Genomic DNA, 13,224 nt, shown 5'->3' on the forward strand with positions numbered 1-13,224 from the left:
AAAATTTAGAAAGGTCCGAAGTCATTTTGCGGTAGCTGTATAATGCACCTGATTCCTTATCCACTTTTTGATGATCACTGCAAAAGAATCAGTCATCATATTATGCTGTGTAATTTGAAGCGTCTGGCAGCCTCCAGCTGGGGAGCAAGGGCTAATATTTTGCTAACAGCAGCCATAGTCCTTGTTGACTTCAGCAGAGTACTGTGCATCTCTGTGTTGGTCGTGCTCACTACCATTTACAGCGCTCACTGTGCATGGTGACAGAATGCCTGTGACCTACACCATTGGGCAATATTTCTATTCTTATTGGCATCCAACTTGCTGAGCTTTGTCACAAAAAAAACACTCTAACAGGTGGAAGCTAACTTTTTTCGCAACGTGGATGCCAATAAAAATCGGAATATTTCCCAAATATCCCATGATGTAGGTCACAGGCATTTTGTCACCATGCCCAGAGAGCACTGCAGATGGAAGTGTACATGTTCTGGTCGTGAGCACTACCAACAAACAGGTGCACAGTAGTCTACCCTGCTGAAGTCGACAAGAACTGGGACTTCTGCTAGCAAAATGTCAGCCCTTGCTTCCCAGCTGGAGCCTACCAGACGCTTCACTAGCATGCGTGCGATGACAGATTCTTTTTCACTGATGATCAAAGAGTGGATATAGAACCATGTGCAATTGTGCATCACTGCTTAATTTTCATAAAATTTACAAAATTATTTATAAGACAAAGTTTGCAATATTTTTATAGTCAATAAGCTACTAAATTGCAAATCATACATTTTATAGTACAATGGGAATCATAGATCATGATTTAAAAAAACATTTTGTCCCAAACATTTCAAAAATAACTCCAAAAGTTTGTCGTGTACAAAGTATGGAACTTGATTTTGAAATGCCGTTTTGACTTATTTGTGTTGATTTAAATATAGTTTACACCTCAGATTTGAATTCCTTGACCCCCAAAATATATATATTTACACTTAACAATGTGATCAAGTTTCATATATAATATAAACAAAAACGCATGCTTGACCGCCTTGATTGAGCATAAACTTGCCACCTAATGGTGAATATCTCAAATGGCTACAATATCTCAAAAGTCGTTCAACCAATTTATAAAATATTTGTTTTGTTGTTTATCATTTTTCATGCTGATGAAAAATGCCCACTGCCAGTACATCTTTTCTTGCATTCTATTAATGAATGATAACAAAAGTTAAGCTTAAATAATAGGCTAATATTTCTTGTTTTTGCTTATGAAATGTCGTTCCTCTAATGAAAATGCTATTTTATCAGATATATTGTAAGCAATTGTACAATCAATTTGACAAGTTTGTTTTTCTGTTAAACTGAAAGTAACAAAGTCAGTACTAACTCAAAGTGTGTTCATAAATATTCTTGCGTTATGTTGTGATTTCATGTTGGTATACTATTGGTGTACATGACAAGTTTGCAAATAACTTTCCTTCAAAGTTGAAGCTGGGGTTGTCGATTTTCATCGCAAAGAACCCTCCAGCAGACCCTCTTTGTTAAGACTGGCATCTTCATCTGGATCAGACCAAGGTGATTTATCGCCTCCGCCCGCAAAGCGCCCAAAAGTTGTCATGCAGCAGTCTCATTCTTCTGTTGTAAATGGAGCGAAAGTCGAAAATGGAAGTTCAGGATCTTTAAAAGAAATGCCCACTGCTTCAAACTTAAATTCTGTGTCGAATGGTGACAGTTCCGATGTTGAAATTTTGAAGATTCCTTCACCTGCTACTAATAGTTTAACCACCACGGACAAAGAAGTTATAAGGCTTGTTGGTCAACACTTGTACATGCTTGGACTGAAGTACGTAATTTATTAGATGCATATATTCTAAATGTATTATATAAGTTAGTTGCATAATAACATGTTGAAGTCAGTATTTTTCTACCTCAACAAGGGAATGTTTAATGTAGTTAATGATTTTCTGTCATTTTACTTCATAAATTAAAAGATTTATTCCTCTCACTTCACTCCATTTTGATAGACTTTTTTTGAACGTTAACAAGCAGCATAAGTTTTTTAAGCAAAGTTGCTTCAACTAACAACAAGGATATGAAATTCCTTTCAACATTTCTATATTTCAGATTTTTTTATTAAATTCTGCCTCATAGACCTGCAGATTTTCCTCATGGAATACTGATAGTTAACTTTGTAAAATCATAAACGCCATAGATTCTGTTTTTTTAGCCATCCCCTACCTACATTATATATTGCAATATCATCAAGGTCCAATAATATGGAATCAGGACATTCTGTCGCAGCCGACCTGTCACGAGACAGCTGATTGCAGCTGACCTGTCGCAGGGACATCTCACTACTAGACTGTGTTACACACATGATACGCCAGGTCTAAGTGGATTATCTACTGTTTTTATTATTTTACTCAGAAAAACATCTGAAACATTAATGCTGGAATCAGGGTGTTCGTTGGAACACACATCGGCTTCAAAGTTTCGTGAACACATTATGCAGGGTCATTGGAGCAAAGTGGAAACAACATTAAATGAAATGAAATCCCTTCTTAAATATCGGCGTCACTTGCAGGTAAGTATAGCTGTCTACTGTGCAACCCACAAAGTTAAAGTATTTGTATATTTTATAATTTAGTATTTGGCATGTTATGGCTGTTGTCGTAACTGAACAATAACAATTTTTATACTTGCAATTATGGTGCATTGCATAATGCATATATATGTGATGTTTATGTACTTAAACATTTTGATAAGTTATTTTTGAGTAGTGGTTTTTATTGCCTTGTGTACTGTCAGTCTGTCATTATGGTTATTCTGAAATTAGACTACTAAGAAAGAGTTACAAGACTTAGTGTATGGCTGGGGGGGGGTTTCGGTCATTTATCGGTCATTGACCAATTTTTTAGCAATATGTCCGAAAAAAATATAGTCAATTCGGTCAAAATGGCCGAAAAATATATAGTCAATTGTTCAATGTTCATTCTTACTTGTTTTTATTCCTTTCCGTTGTAAAATGACCAAAATAAATAAAAAATGACAGAATTTTTTCAAGTCATTTTGTACAAATGACCGAAAAGTCTCAGTGAAAAAAAAAACCCAGGTGTATAGTGATACTTCTTTTGATATGATACTGTATTTCATCTTCTGTTAGTGAAGGCCAGTAATTTATCTGTGTTACTTTATTTCATTAGAAAATTCGTTTTCTTGTGATGGAACAGAACTTCTTGGAACTTTTGGAAGATGGAAAAGTCATTGAAGCTTTAAATTGCTTAAGAAACAAATTAACACCAATTAATATATACATTAAAAGAGTTCATCAGCTTTCAAGGTACCTTATATATATTGGTAATGAAAACAATGAAAACTATTAATACTACAAAAAGTGCTCAATGCTAAGCAAAAAGGCAAAGCAGAGCGAATTAAATCAAATGTAGTTATTATTATCTGAATCCTTAACAGCCTGTTTCACCTAATGGATCATCAGAAGGTCTTGTTAGGTGAAACAGGCTGTTAAGGATTCAGATAGTAATAACTACATTTGATTTATATTGGTAATGATATATTAGTTGAAGGGGATTTTGAATCTTGTTTGCCATATCTGAGACAAGCATGTCGACAACAATCATCTTTTCTTTGTAAGATTTATAATTAGAAAGTATTAATCAATTGACCCTAGTAGTGATGCTTTTTTTCTCAAGTGAGTGCTCAGCAATCAGCATTGTGTCAATAATTTTCTATTCAGGTACACTTTCCAGGTATATACCAACAACTATTGTAACGATAATAATACACAATATAATAAAGAGGGACAAAAAATCAATAGGAGTAGACACTATAGGCTACAGTTAGACGTTTATAAATAGCAACACCCCTAATAGCCTACCTTCAACTTGTGTATTAAATGAAATATTTTTCTGTAGTAATTTGATACATTCGTCAAAAAAGATTTTTTGCTTCAATGGCATATTTTATGCTGAATAAATCCTTTCAATTAGTTGTTTTTAAATATAGAGCAAGGATATTATGACTTTTTATAAAGTTTTCTAAACTTTTGTGATACAGTTGCTATTAAAAAGTTTAATTTCGTTTTCAATCAGGCAATGTCTTTGTTATACAATTTGTAGTCCTATAAAGATAAGGTTGTAATGTCGCATATTTGTGCTCATTGTAGTTTTTTACCGTATATTTTCAACAACAATTGTGTCAAAACAAATCAATCTTAATTTTTTAGGCTACTCCTTTTTTTTAATTTTACTTGTGATTTTTAAACATATCAGTATGCAAAAGTTAATAATCGCTTGTTTTCCTTTAAACAGTTAAAAAGTCTCCAAAAGGATTTACTTCGCTACATACAATTCGATTTACATATTAATAATTTTCAAACAAGTTAGCAGTTGGCATCAGCTGGAAACAAAAAATATATACAGTAGAGAAGCAACACAAATCACAATGCAAAATTGTAAATACGAAAGCAGGCTGCTGAAAAGTATATATTAATAATTATATGGATATTTTTCTGGCAGTTTTCTTTTCTAGTAATAGCAGCAATTTTTATCTGATATATTATATAAGAAAGCAAAACCATACCAGTTGTTTTTATTGCGTCACTTAAGTACGTTTTTATACCAGCACTTTTAAAACCTTAATTTGTAGATTTGTGTTACACCATTGCTGTTTTTTCATAATGTTTTTGGGATTTTTTGTTTCTAGCTTCTTGATGATTTCAAATCCACAAGAGTTACAAAAGGCTGCCAGTTGGGATGGTAAAGGAGAAAAATCTAGGACAAAGCTGCTCGAAAAACTACAAGGTATTTATGAAAAAAACGCATTTATGATTTCATTATCACTAAAAAATCGAATTTTATTTATCCTTTTTGTTTTAGATTACCTCCCTATATCTGTCATGATGCCACCTCATAGGCTAAAATCTCTGCTGGAGCAAGCTGTGGAGCTTCAGCAGAGTAAATGCATCTACCACAACACAAAACTTCTACCGGACTTGACAAGCCAATCCTTGCTTACTGACCACACCTGCTCAGGGTAAATTTTGCTAGTTTGTTGGCTATGAAGTATAGCAAGTTATGAAAAACTTAAAACTCTCATGTCACCCAGTATTTGTACAATCGATCCTTCCAGCAAATCCCAATTATATATACTCGAAATTAATTATTTTGTTACTTAGTCTCAATATTACTAGTATCATTAAATCATCAAGAAGATAGCGTAAAACAAGTCAGCAAGAAAACTACATTTAAAACAACACATGTGAATACTTTGTTGGGTTGGTTGGTTAGAGATCCGGTGTTTACTTAAGTTAGTTTAGTTTGTACAAAATACTTCACCACAATCTCACAATACGAGCATTTGTGTATGACATTGTTTATGTATGATCATATTATAAGCTTAGATAAAATTGGACCTTGCCCGATCGCAACCACTAACTAAGACAATCGTTCACCTACTGTGCATCTTTGTTGTTCCAGTCACAATTTTCCTTCCACCACAAAGCAAATCTTGGCCGAACACACTGATGAAGTTCTTTTCTGTCAGTTTTCTCACAATGGCAAGATGCTAGCTACAGGATCTAAAGACTGTTCTGTTTTAATATGGGATGTCGACCCTGTAAGTTGCTCGTTTTGCTTCAACAACAAAAGTGGCGTGAGGTTCGATTCGTTTCATAAAGCGTAACCCAGTTGGGTAGGTTACTCCGAAACTCAAAGTTTGAGTTGAAACTTAAGCTACAGTGATTGTATTACTGGCTCAAAGCCTCAGCATATATGCAAGGTAGCGAAACTTGAAGAAAAAGATTTCATCAATCGCAAGGTTGTATTGAATCAGTTTTTAGCTATTGGCATGTACAAAGAGTAAAGACTCTTTCAATTATTAGGCTTGCACACCCAACTAAAATATTCTTTATCACATAGCGTAAAATTTAAAGTTGATCTCTGTTACACTTTGCGATTTGTTAGTGTCAACTACAGCAGCTATTTTTATCTAATTTAGAAAATTATTGATCTTCAATCGCAACTAACAATGAGATGACTATGAAAAGAAGGGCTTGACTTCCAGCCGCATGATCTAAGGTCAAAATTTGTCAATTCTGGATACTAAAAAACACTGCTCATCTTTACCTAGGGTGTAGTAAAGTGGTTGGGTACTGGGTGTTAGTTCAACAAACGGCCACCGATAAAAGGGAACCGACCACCCTATCTCCGTTAGGGCCATTAGTTCCCTGAAGTCGTCGAGCAGACCCACAAGATATCTAGGAACCACTTTTACAAAGCTTTGAAGAAAAAATCGTAATTTTATTGAAGTGTGATTGTGAATGTATTTTTATTCACTTAATTATAAAGTATATCATTATAAAATGTTAGTGACGCTTATCTAACTGAACTGAATACCATCTAGGCTCACTTTCGATTTTGCGACCCCTCAGTTTAAATAACCCCAGTTTTTGGTTAGTGAAAAGCGTATGCAAAGATTTAATCGCGTGATAACTTGCAACGCAACAATTTGAAAAACATTTCAGTCGAAGCTAGAACCGATTTAAGACAAAAAGTGCCGTTTTTTTAATGATCTGCAGCTTTATCTATTCTCTGGCAGGTTTCACACACACTTACTCTATCCCGTTCATTGCTTGGCCACAACTATGCCATTGGCTACCTGTGTTGGAGTCCGAACGATACACATCTCCTTGCTTGCGGGACCGAGGAAGCATCAGAGTTATGGTTATGGGACATAGAGGTAGATATGGCTGAGGTAGATATGAGGTAGATATGGATAAGGCAACATTGAACGTATGGCTAACAAATTGGCAACCAGATATTTGTTTTTACATTCTACAATCAATTGCTTCTTGTCAGAGAAATGTATTGGTGTCTTAGATAACGAACTCATAACATTTGCTTAATGTGTAAACAATAAATTTGCACTTAACGAGATGGCTAAAATTTTGTATCGTTACGACATATGTGAAGAATGCAAAGTAGATAATATGCACGCGTTACAGTACACACCGTGAACATCATTACTGATATTCACTATAAGTTTTTATGTAGCTTGTAAGGTGTTTCCTCAGCCTCTTATTTACAAACATTCTGAGGATGAATACGAGATAAACCTTTCTACCTGAGCACTAAGTTGCATCTAGCCACCATCTTCTTGAAATGGCTTGACAAATGTTGTTCGTTTCATCATTTCTCTATTTTTATTCGCTGAGCGATGCGACACAACAACCTTGGATTCTTGGAATATTCGAGGATGAAGCTGCTGCTGCTGCAGATGTAATAGTAAACACATAATTTCATATCTACTTTCATCCCACGCCACACCACTTCATATATACTTGTGAATAATGCACCAGAACAATATTTCTTTTTTCTGATCACACATCTTCGTTGGTAGTGTTTTAAGTTGAGTTTATTCAATGAGATATTTTTTTTCGTTTAGAGTGGCTCTGTGCGTTCAAAGCTTCAAAACTCACCCGATGACAGCTTAAGCTGTTGCTGCTGGATGGCCGACGGAAAGAAATACGTCACCGGTGGAAGCAAGGGCCAGTTCTACCTATGCGTGCGTTGTTTAAATTAGATTATAAAACTATTTTATCTTTGGTTTTGCTCTAGAATAAACGTTAGATACAAGTGTGTACTGTGTAGTCGTTCAATCATTGAGGAAATCGGCCAACTGTATGCTTGCACTAAAACATTCACATTTTACAGGCCCTAGAAATATTGAACTTTATCACAATCCTATGATTGTTTCGACAGTCTGTTATGGTAATAAGTGGACACTTGACAGCTGTTTCGACTTTTTGGGTCTTGTCAACTCTGAGCTGACCACCATTTAATAATCGATCGCCCCTTGTAAATAGTAGTGGTCGATACCCAGCAAAATCTGTCATTTTTACGTTGATTCAACGTATATAGACGACCACTACTATTTACAAGGTACTTAGTGGGTCCCAATCAGCAAGTCAGTCTGTAATCAATTCAACGTCTGCAAGCGTTGAGTCGATGATTGATCTAGAATTCGTGTGTAAGTTTATTTTTTGCATCCATCGGTTAGTAGATGCTGAACAAATGTAATGCTCTGCACCATGACCAGCAAGGTTCATTTTCATCCAGGATTTGGGAGGAGTCGTGATTGATTCTTGGGAAGGAGTCAGACTCCAATGCGTTGGATCTTTACCAGACAACAAAACCGTGCTTGGAGCTGACACTCAACTGAGGGTTCGCGCCTATAATTTTGATGACATGACCAGCTATGACGTGTAAGTTGAAAATCTATGGACGTAACTTCTTACTAAATTTAAAAAAAGCAGTATCTTGCTATATTCATTCATCGTCCGCTCTGTTAGCTCAGTGATTACGCAGTCGACTCAAGATCACCCGGCGCTGGTTCGGCTTTCGGGGTATGCGCTTGAGCAACGTGATTCAGGCCTGCTCTTTATTCAGCGGCACCTAGTGAATGGAATAATTCCCAGGCAACAACACTTCAACAATAGGAAACTTCACTCTGCCAATCTCGGTAACTGACACTGCGTCAAAAGCCTCTACAAGTACGCGAAACTGCCAGGAATAACCTACCAAGGCTTTGTCAGTCCGACGATAAAGATTCCAAACCAATCTTCATCCGAATGTTGACATTTGTACTTAATCCAGTTCTCTGAATTTGCTCATGAAGAATCGGTGTCGCTTGTCCTTATTCAAATAGAATTCCGTCGTCACCTTATTCAAATAGAACGATGGAAGGTTTAACGATTTTTGCATTTTGCAGCATTAAAGAAGATCATCCTATTATTTCCTTCTCACTATCCGAAGATTGTAAGCTGATGCTGGTTCACGTTGCGACGCAGGTAATTAAAGTAAGGTTGTGGGACATCGTTCATGTCAACAAGATTATGCCTCAGTTTTGAAAAAACGAAACACCGTATTTGTCAAAACATGTGCAGTATGCAATGCCAACACTCGTTGATATCGCATCTGTGTTGATTTTTTACCGTTTTCTTTTCACTTGATGCCCTCTTTAAATTCGTGTCGCCAGTGCAAATACGGTATATTCTGTTTATGACCCTTTCGCTTTATATCTTTAACTTTTATGCTATTTTCATGTAATCTTTTCATCGTTCTATTCCACTTAACTCCCTTCCTGTTGTATTGGTGTCAACTTACCCCTCACGTTTCCTCTTGACTCTACGCCTTGTATTTTCTTTCTGAGAGTCTCCTTCTTTTTGTCAATGTTGAAGCCCAACAAGTTTATGATTTCAAAGGTTCTTTAATGGTTTCGAATGATACATCAAGTTTATTTATCAACCAATTTTCCCCAAGTTCTGACCAAGTGCATGTTTCTCAAGGGTGTGCATCTCTGGGACATTGAAAGTCAAATCTTAGTTCGGAAATATCACGGAGTTGAACACGGGACGTTTGTGATATTTTCTTGCTTCGGTGGTTCATTCAATCAATTCATTGCCAGTGGAAGTGAAGGTATCAAAAACAGCATATTGCTATTTTTGCACATTTGGGAACTTATTTATTGTTGTTTTGCTGCAATAGAACGTTGAACCGCTTTCAAGGATTGATGTTGCACTGAATGAGAGCTGTTTTTTCGATGTTTCAGCTGAAAACCCTGTGAAAACACTTTGTTGCCCTGTCAGAGTGCGTCATTGGAAGCAAAAGAATGGATATTGTCGAATAATGGAATCTCGTTTCAATTGTATTCTGTAACTTCGGGTTTCAGAAGATCTTAAAACAATTTTTATTGTGAAGTTTTTATGCAAAAGCTTTTGAATAACCAAGAAAACAGTCTTCTAAAAACTCTTGAACAAAATTTCTAAACAGGAACTGAGATTCGATTATTCGACATGTCCGTTCTTCGACAAAGTTCGTCGAAAGTTCTGCTTTCGAACGCCCGCAAAGCAGTTTGCAACCTTTGGTGTACTGCGTGTCTTCAAATCTCTGATACAGTCTTGTTGTTTGTCGATGAATCGTATTGCATTCATATAATCTCTAGTTCATGAGCAATGAACATCATTTGCTTGATATACTCACGCAGAAGGAGCTCAGTAAAGCATTTGAAAAGGTTCTTCACGGTCATTCAGTGCTTGTCCAATTTAATGAAACTTGTCGCACGCAATATAATCGGACAACGTTTTGAACAAAAGTTCAAATTGGTCACAAAAAGCTTTAACGAAAGCTAGTCACGAATACTTTTAAAAACTGATGTTGGTCATAAAGTAACTTGTCATATTTAGATAATCATGTTTACATATGGCATCGGTCACGTGAGAAGGCCATCGAAAAGTTAGCCGGGCACACAAAATCTGTGAATTGTGTCTCTTGGAACAAGGCAATACCAAGCATGCTGGCCAGCGTCTCCGACGATGGAACTGTTAGAATTTGGGTCCCAAAAGAAAGCTCTGCCACAGGTACCTTCCCAGACAACAAAATCCGTCATTTTTCATTGGATCAACGGCTGCAGACGTTGAATCAATCTAAACATTACTGGTTTTGCTGTCTGATTGTAATTCAACCCCAGACTAAAAATCAGTCCTTTTTTGTTGACTGATCATCTGCATACGTTGAATCAACTTATCAGATAGATTTTGTAGCAAGGCGATACAACTCAATCTTTCGATTCATAGAGCAATTTTAAAGGCTGAAAATTATCGGTATGAGTACAATTTTTTGTAAAATAGTTGGTTTGGATAGGCTGTAAATGTAAACTCAGTTTTTCCCTGCTAAATCTTACAGAAAAATAAGCCAAAGATGTTTTCTAACTTACATGTTTAAGATAGGTGATTTCATTGCACAACAACCGGAAAGTACGATATCGTAAACTATTGTTCATCTTACAGCCTTTATCGCCTGAAACTGAGTAAAAGTATTTTGCAAGAACAATGTTTTCAATCTTATTAAACCTTTTTCAGATTTGGACGACGAAACATATTGATTTGGCAACTGATCTCAAGTTCTTGATGCCTAAACTTTAGAATAATTCGTCCCCGATTTTCGAAAACAACCATGAATGTCTTTGAATTCATGAGCTGGCTATGCAGCTTTCGGCCTTGGTCGCCATGTTTTAAAGCTGGACAATTATGTAACAAATTATCGCTTTCGAACAATTGTGTTGCAAGAACGTTAGTGCGTATTTATTGGCTTTGTCTTTATGCTCATAAAGCAAAGTGAAATCCAACCTGCTACACTGGTTACTAATAGACATATTTTTTCGTGGATGAATAACAAAACTTGTCAGGCATTTTTATCAATGTTATGTACTCTTTAACAGATTTGCTTTATGTCGAAAGACAATTGGCTCTGTACTTGTCGCATTTAATGTACTGGCACAAAATCAGGCTTTCTCTAAGAAATGCCGACGGTTATCCGAATGCAGGCAAATGCTATCTTGCTTTTTGTTGTTGACATGATGCATTCGCTTTTGAAATTTGAACCCTCAGAGCACCCAAAACTTACCATGAAAACTGCTTCTGCATAAGGTTATTTGAAAAAAAACACAGACATACATAGTCGCATGCTCTGCAATTTTCCACGTTTTTCATTGTGGTGAATGTGTGTTTAGAGCTTTGTGAAGCGCCAGAAACAGACTGTTCTTTGGCGATTTTACTTTAATGTAATATTTGATAGCTTCGCATACTTTTACGTCATAAGAGCAGTCGTAAAACAACCTGTCGTCGAGAAATGCTTGCGCAGTGAATTCAACAGATCTTTTCCCACTTTAACAAAAGTGGCCAACCTTCGTACCAGACAGCAAATCAACCGTTTTTTTTTGCATTGGTTCAACTTTTGCAGACGTTGAATCAATGCAAAAAACGTTTGATTTGCTGTTTGGGGGACGGTTTTAGCTTTTTTGCCTTTAAACTCAGCATCTTGGTGGCAAGATAATACGGAAGGCTGGCTGTAGTAACAGGATGTTGGCGCAAAGATTGTGGATTAAACAAGTTTGATCTTCGTCCAATATTTGAAATGCATATTTGTAGTCTGCCAATTCCCGAACCTCGTGACTGATTCAGCAAAACGTTCATTTTTCTGTGACGCATTTTCTTTTGCACAAGTTATCTTTGTGCTTTGAAATCACATCTCTTTTTATATCGTCTAAAGACAAGATTTAAGTGATGAAACACAGTCTACTTGTGTTTCTGATTCCACTTGAAATACGCAGATCTTCACGTCATCAACGGATGAGAAGGCTTATCCTGGTGTTTCATGCAGCCTTATTTTTTTCATCATTTTGCATGTGCCTGTGTTGTGTTTTTATGAACTGTAACTTGTCTTCTGCTTTGTTCTTAATCTCAACACGGTTTGTTCAGTTGTAGCCCATTAACGTGGCATAGAATTTTAAGCGAATTCAAACTATTGTATTTTTGACGTCGCAAAAGCCCGATTTAATGCTAGTAGGCTATCAACTTGGCATGCCTTGCTTCAAAACTATTCAGTCAATGCGCAGAAATAAGGCAAAGTAATTTGCAGCAATTGTTTGCAAGAGACTGACCCGGCATTATCGACTGAATCTCTTCTGGGTTCACCTTTTTGTATCTGTCCCTTCAATATTATTTACATTGCTTTGTGACTGCAGCGCATGATAGGCTACTTTGTGACTGATTTTCCCTGAAAGGTTTTGATGACTTAACATGAATTCAAATTACTGTAGTATTTCCAATTTAAAATTCGTCAATACAGCACAAAAAAAGATGTTGTTTTTATTCTTGTGCCCCTTTTATTTCCTAACTACTGACGTTATCACCACACACAAAACTGTCTATCAAAAATAACCTAAAGCTTTCACAAACGTTTAGACTCAATTATCGTGCTGCGTTAAAATATATGTTGATACTGACGTTATAACTTCTTTTGGTTATAACGTCAGTATCAACATATATTTTAACGCAGCACGATAATGTACAGGTGGTAAATGTACAGGTGGTAAATGTCCAGTTTCAACGAATTATCCATCCATTAACAATTAATTTATTTTTGGGTTTAGTTTAGTTTTCCTTGATGCGCTAAGCCGCTAACTTAACACTATTGGCTAGGCTATCTCTTTTTTCTCCTTGTCAGTAACGTCTTCACAATCATCTGAGACTGACGAAAAACTCCAGGATACTAGGCCTAATTCATGATACCGGTACTGACTCAGTCTAACTGTGTAGCCTACACTATACATGTTGTATACATACTACATAGCCTCTTTTATTATGACACCATAATC

General features: G+C 36.2%; 1 protein-coding gene across 2 annotated transcripts; it reads left to right on the plus strand.

Moving 5' to 3' along the window:
* Window positions 1-1,305: 1,305 nt before the first annotated feature.
* On the plus strand, window positions 1,306-12,707 carry LOC145784208 (WD repeat-containing protein 26-like). 2 transcript variants are annotated; one of them, XM_082595983.1, is made up of 13 exons: window positions 1,306-1,834; window positions 2,419-2,575; window positions 3,195-3,331; window positions 4,714-4,811; window positions 4,887-5,043; window positions 5,487-5,625; window positions 6,607-6,747; window positions 7,453-7,572; window positions 8,127-8,272; window positions 8,779-8,857; window positions 9,356-9,485; window positions 10,253-10,426; window positions 10,928-12,707. In XM_082595983.1, exons 1-13 carry the CDS (start codon window positions 1,608-1,610, stop codon window positions 10,948-10,950), a joined length of 1,728 nt encoding a protein of 575 aa, XP_082452109.1. In that variant the 5' UTR covers window positions 1,306-1,607; the 3' UTR covers window positions 10,951-12,707. The 2 variants fall into 2 exon arrangements, with proteins under 2 accessions (XP_082452109.1, XP_082452110.1); XM_082595984.1 differs by having other exon boundaries at window positions 10,291-10,426.
* The last annotated feature ends 517 nt before the right edge of the window (window positions 12,708-13,224 follow it).

The sequence above is a fragment of the Aplidium turbinatum genome, chromosome 15 (assembly GCF_918807975.1).
Source record: "Aplidium turbinatum chromosome 15, kaAplTurb1.1, whole genome shotgun sequence".
Taxonomy (NCBI): Eukaryota; Metazoa; Chordata; class Ascidiacea; order Aplousobranchia; family Polyclinidae; genus Aplidium; species Aplidium turbinatum.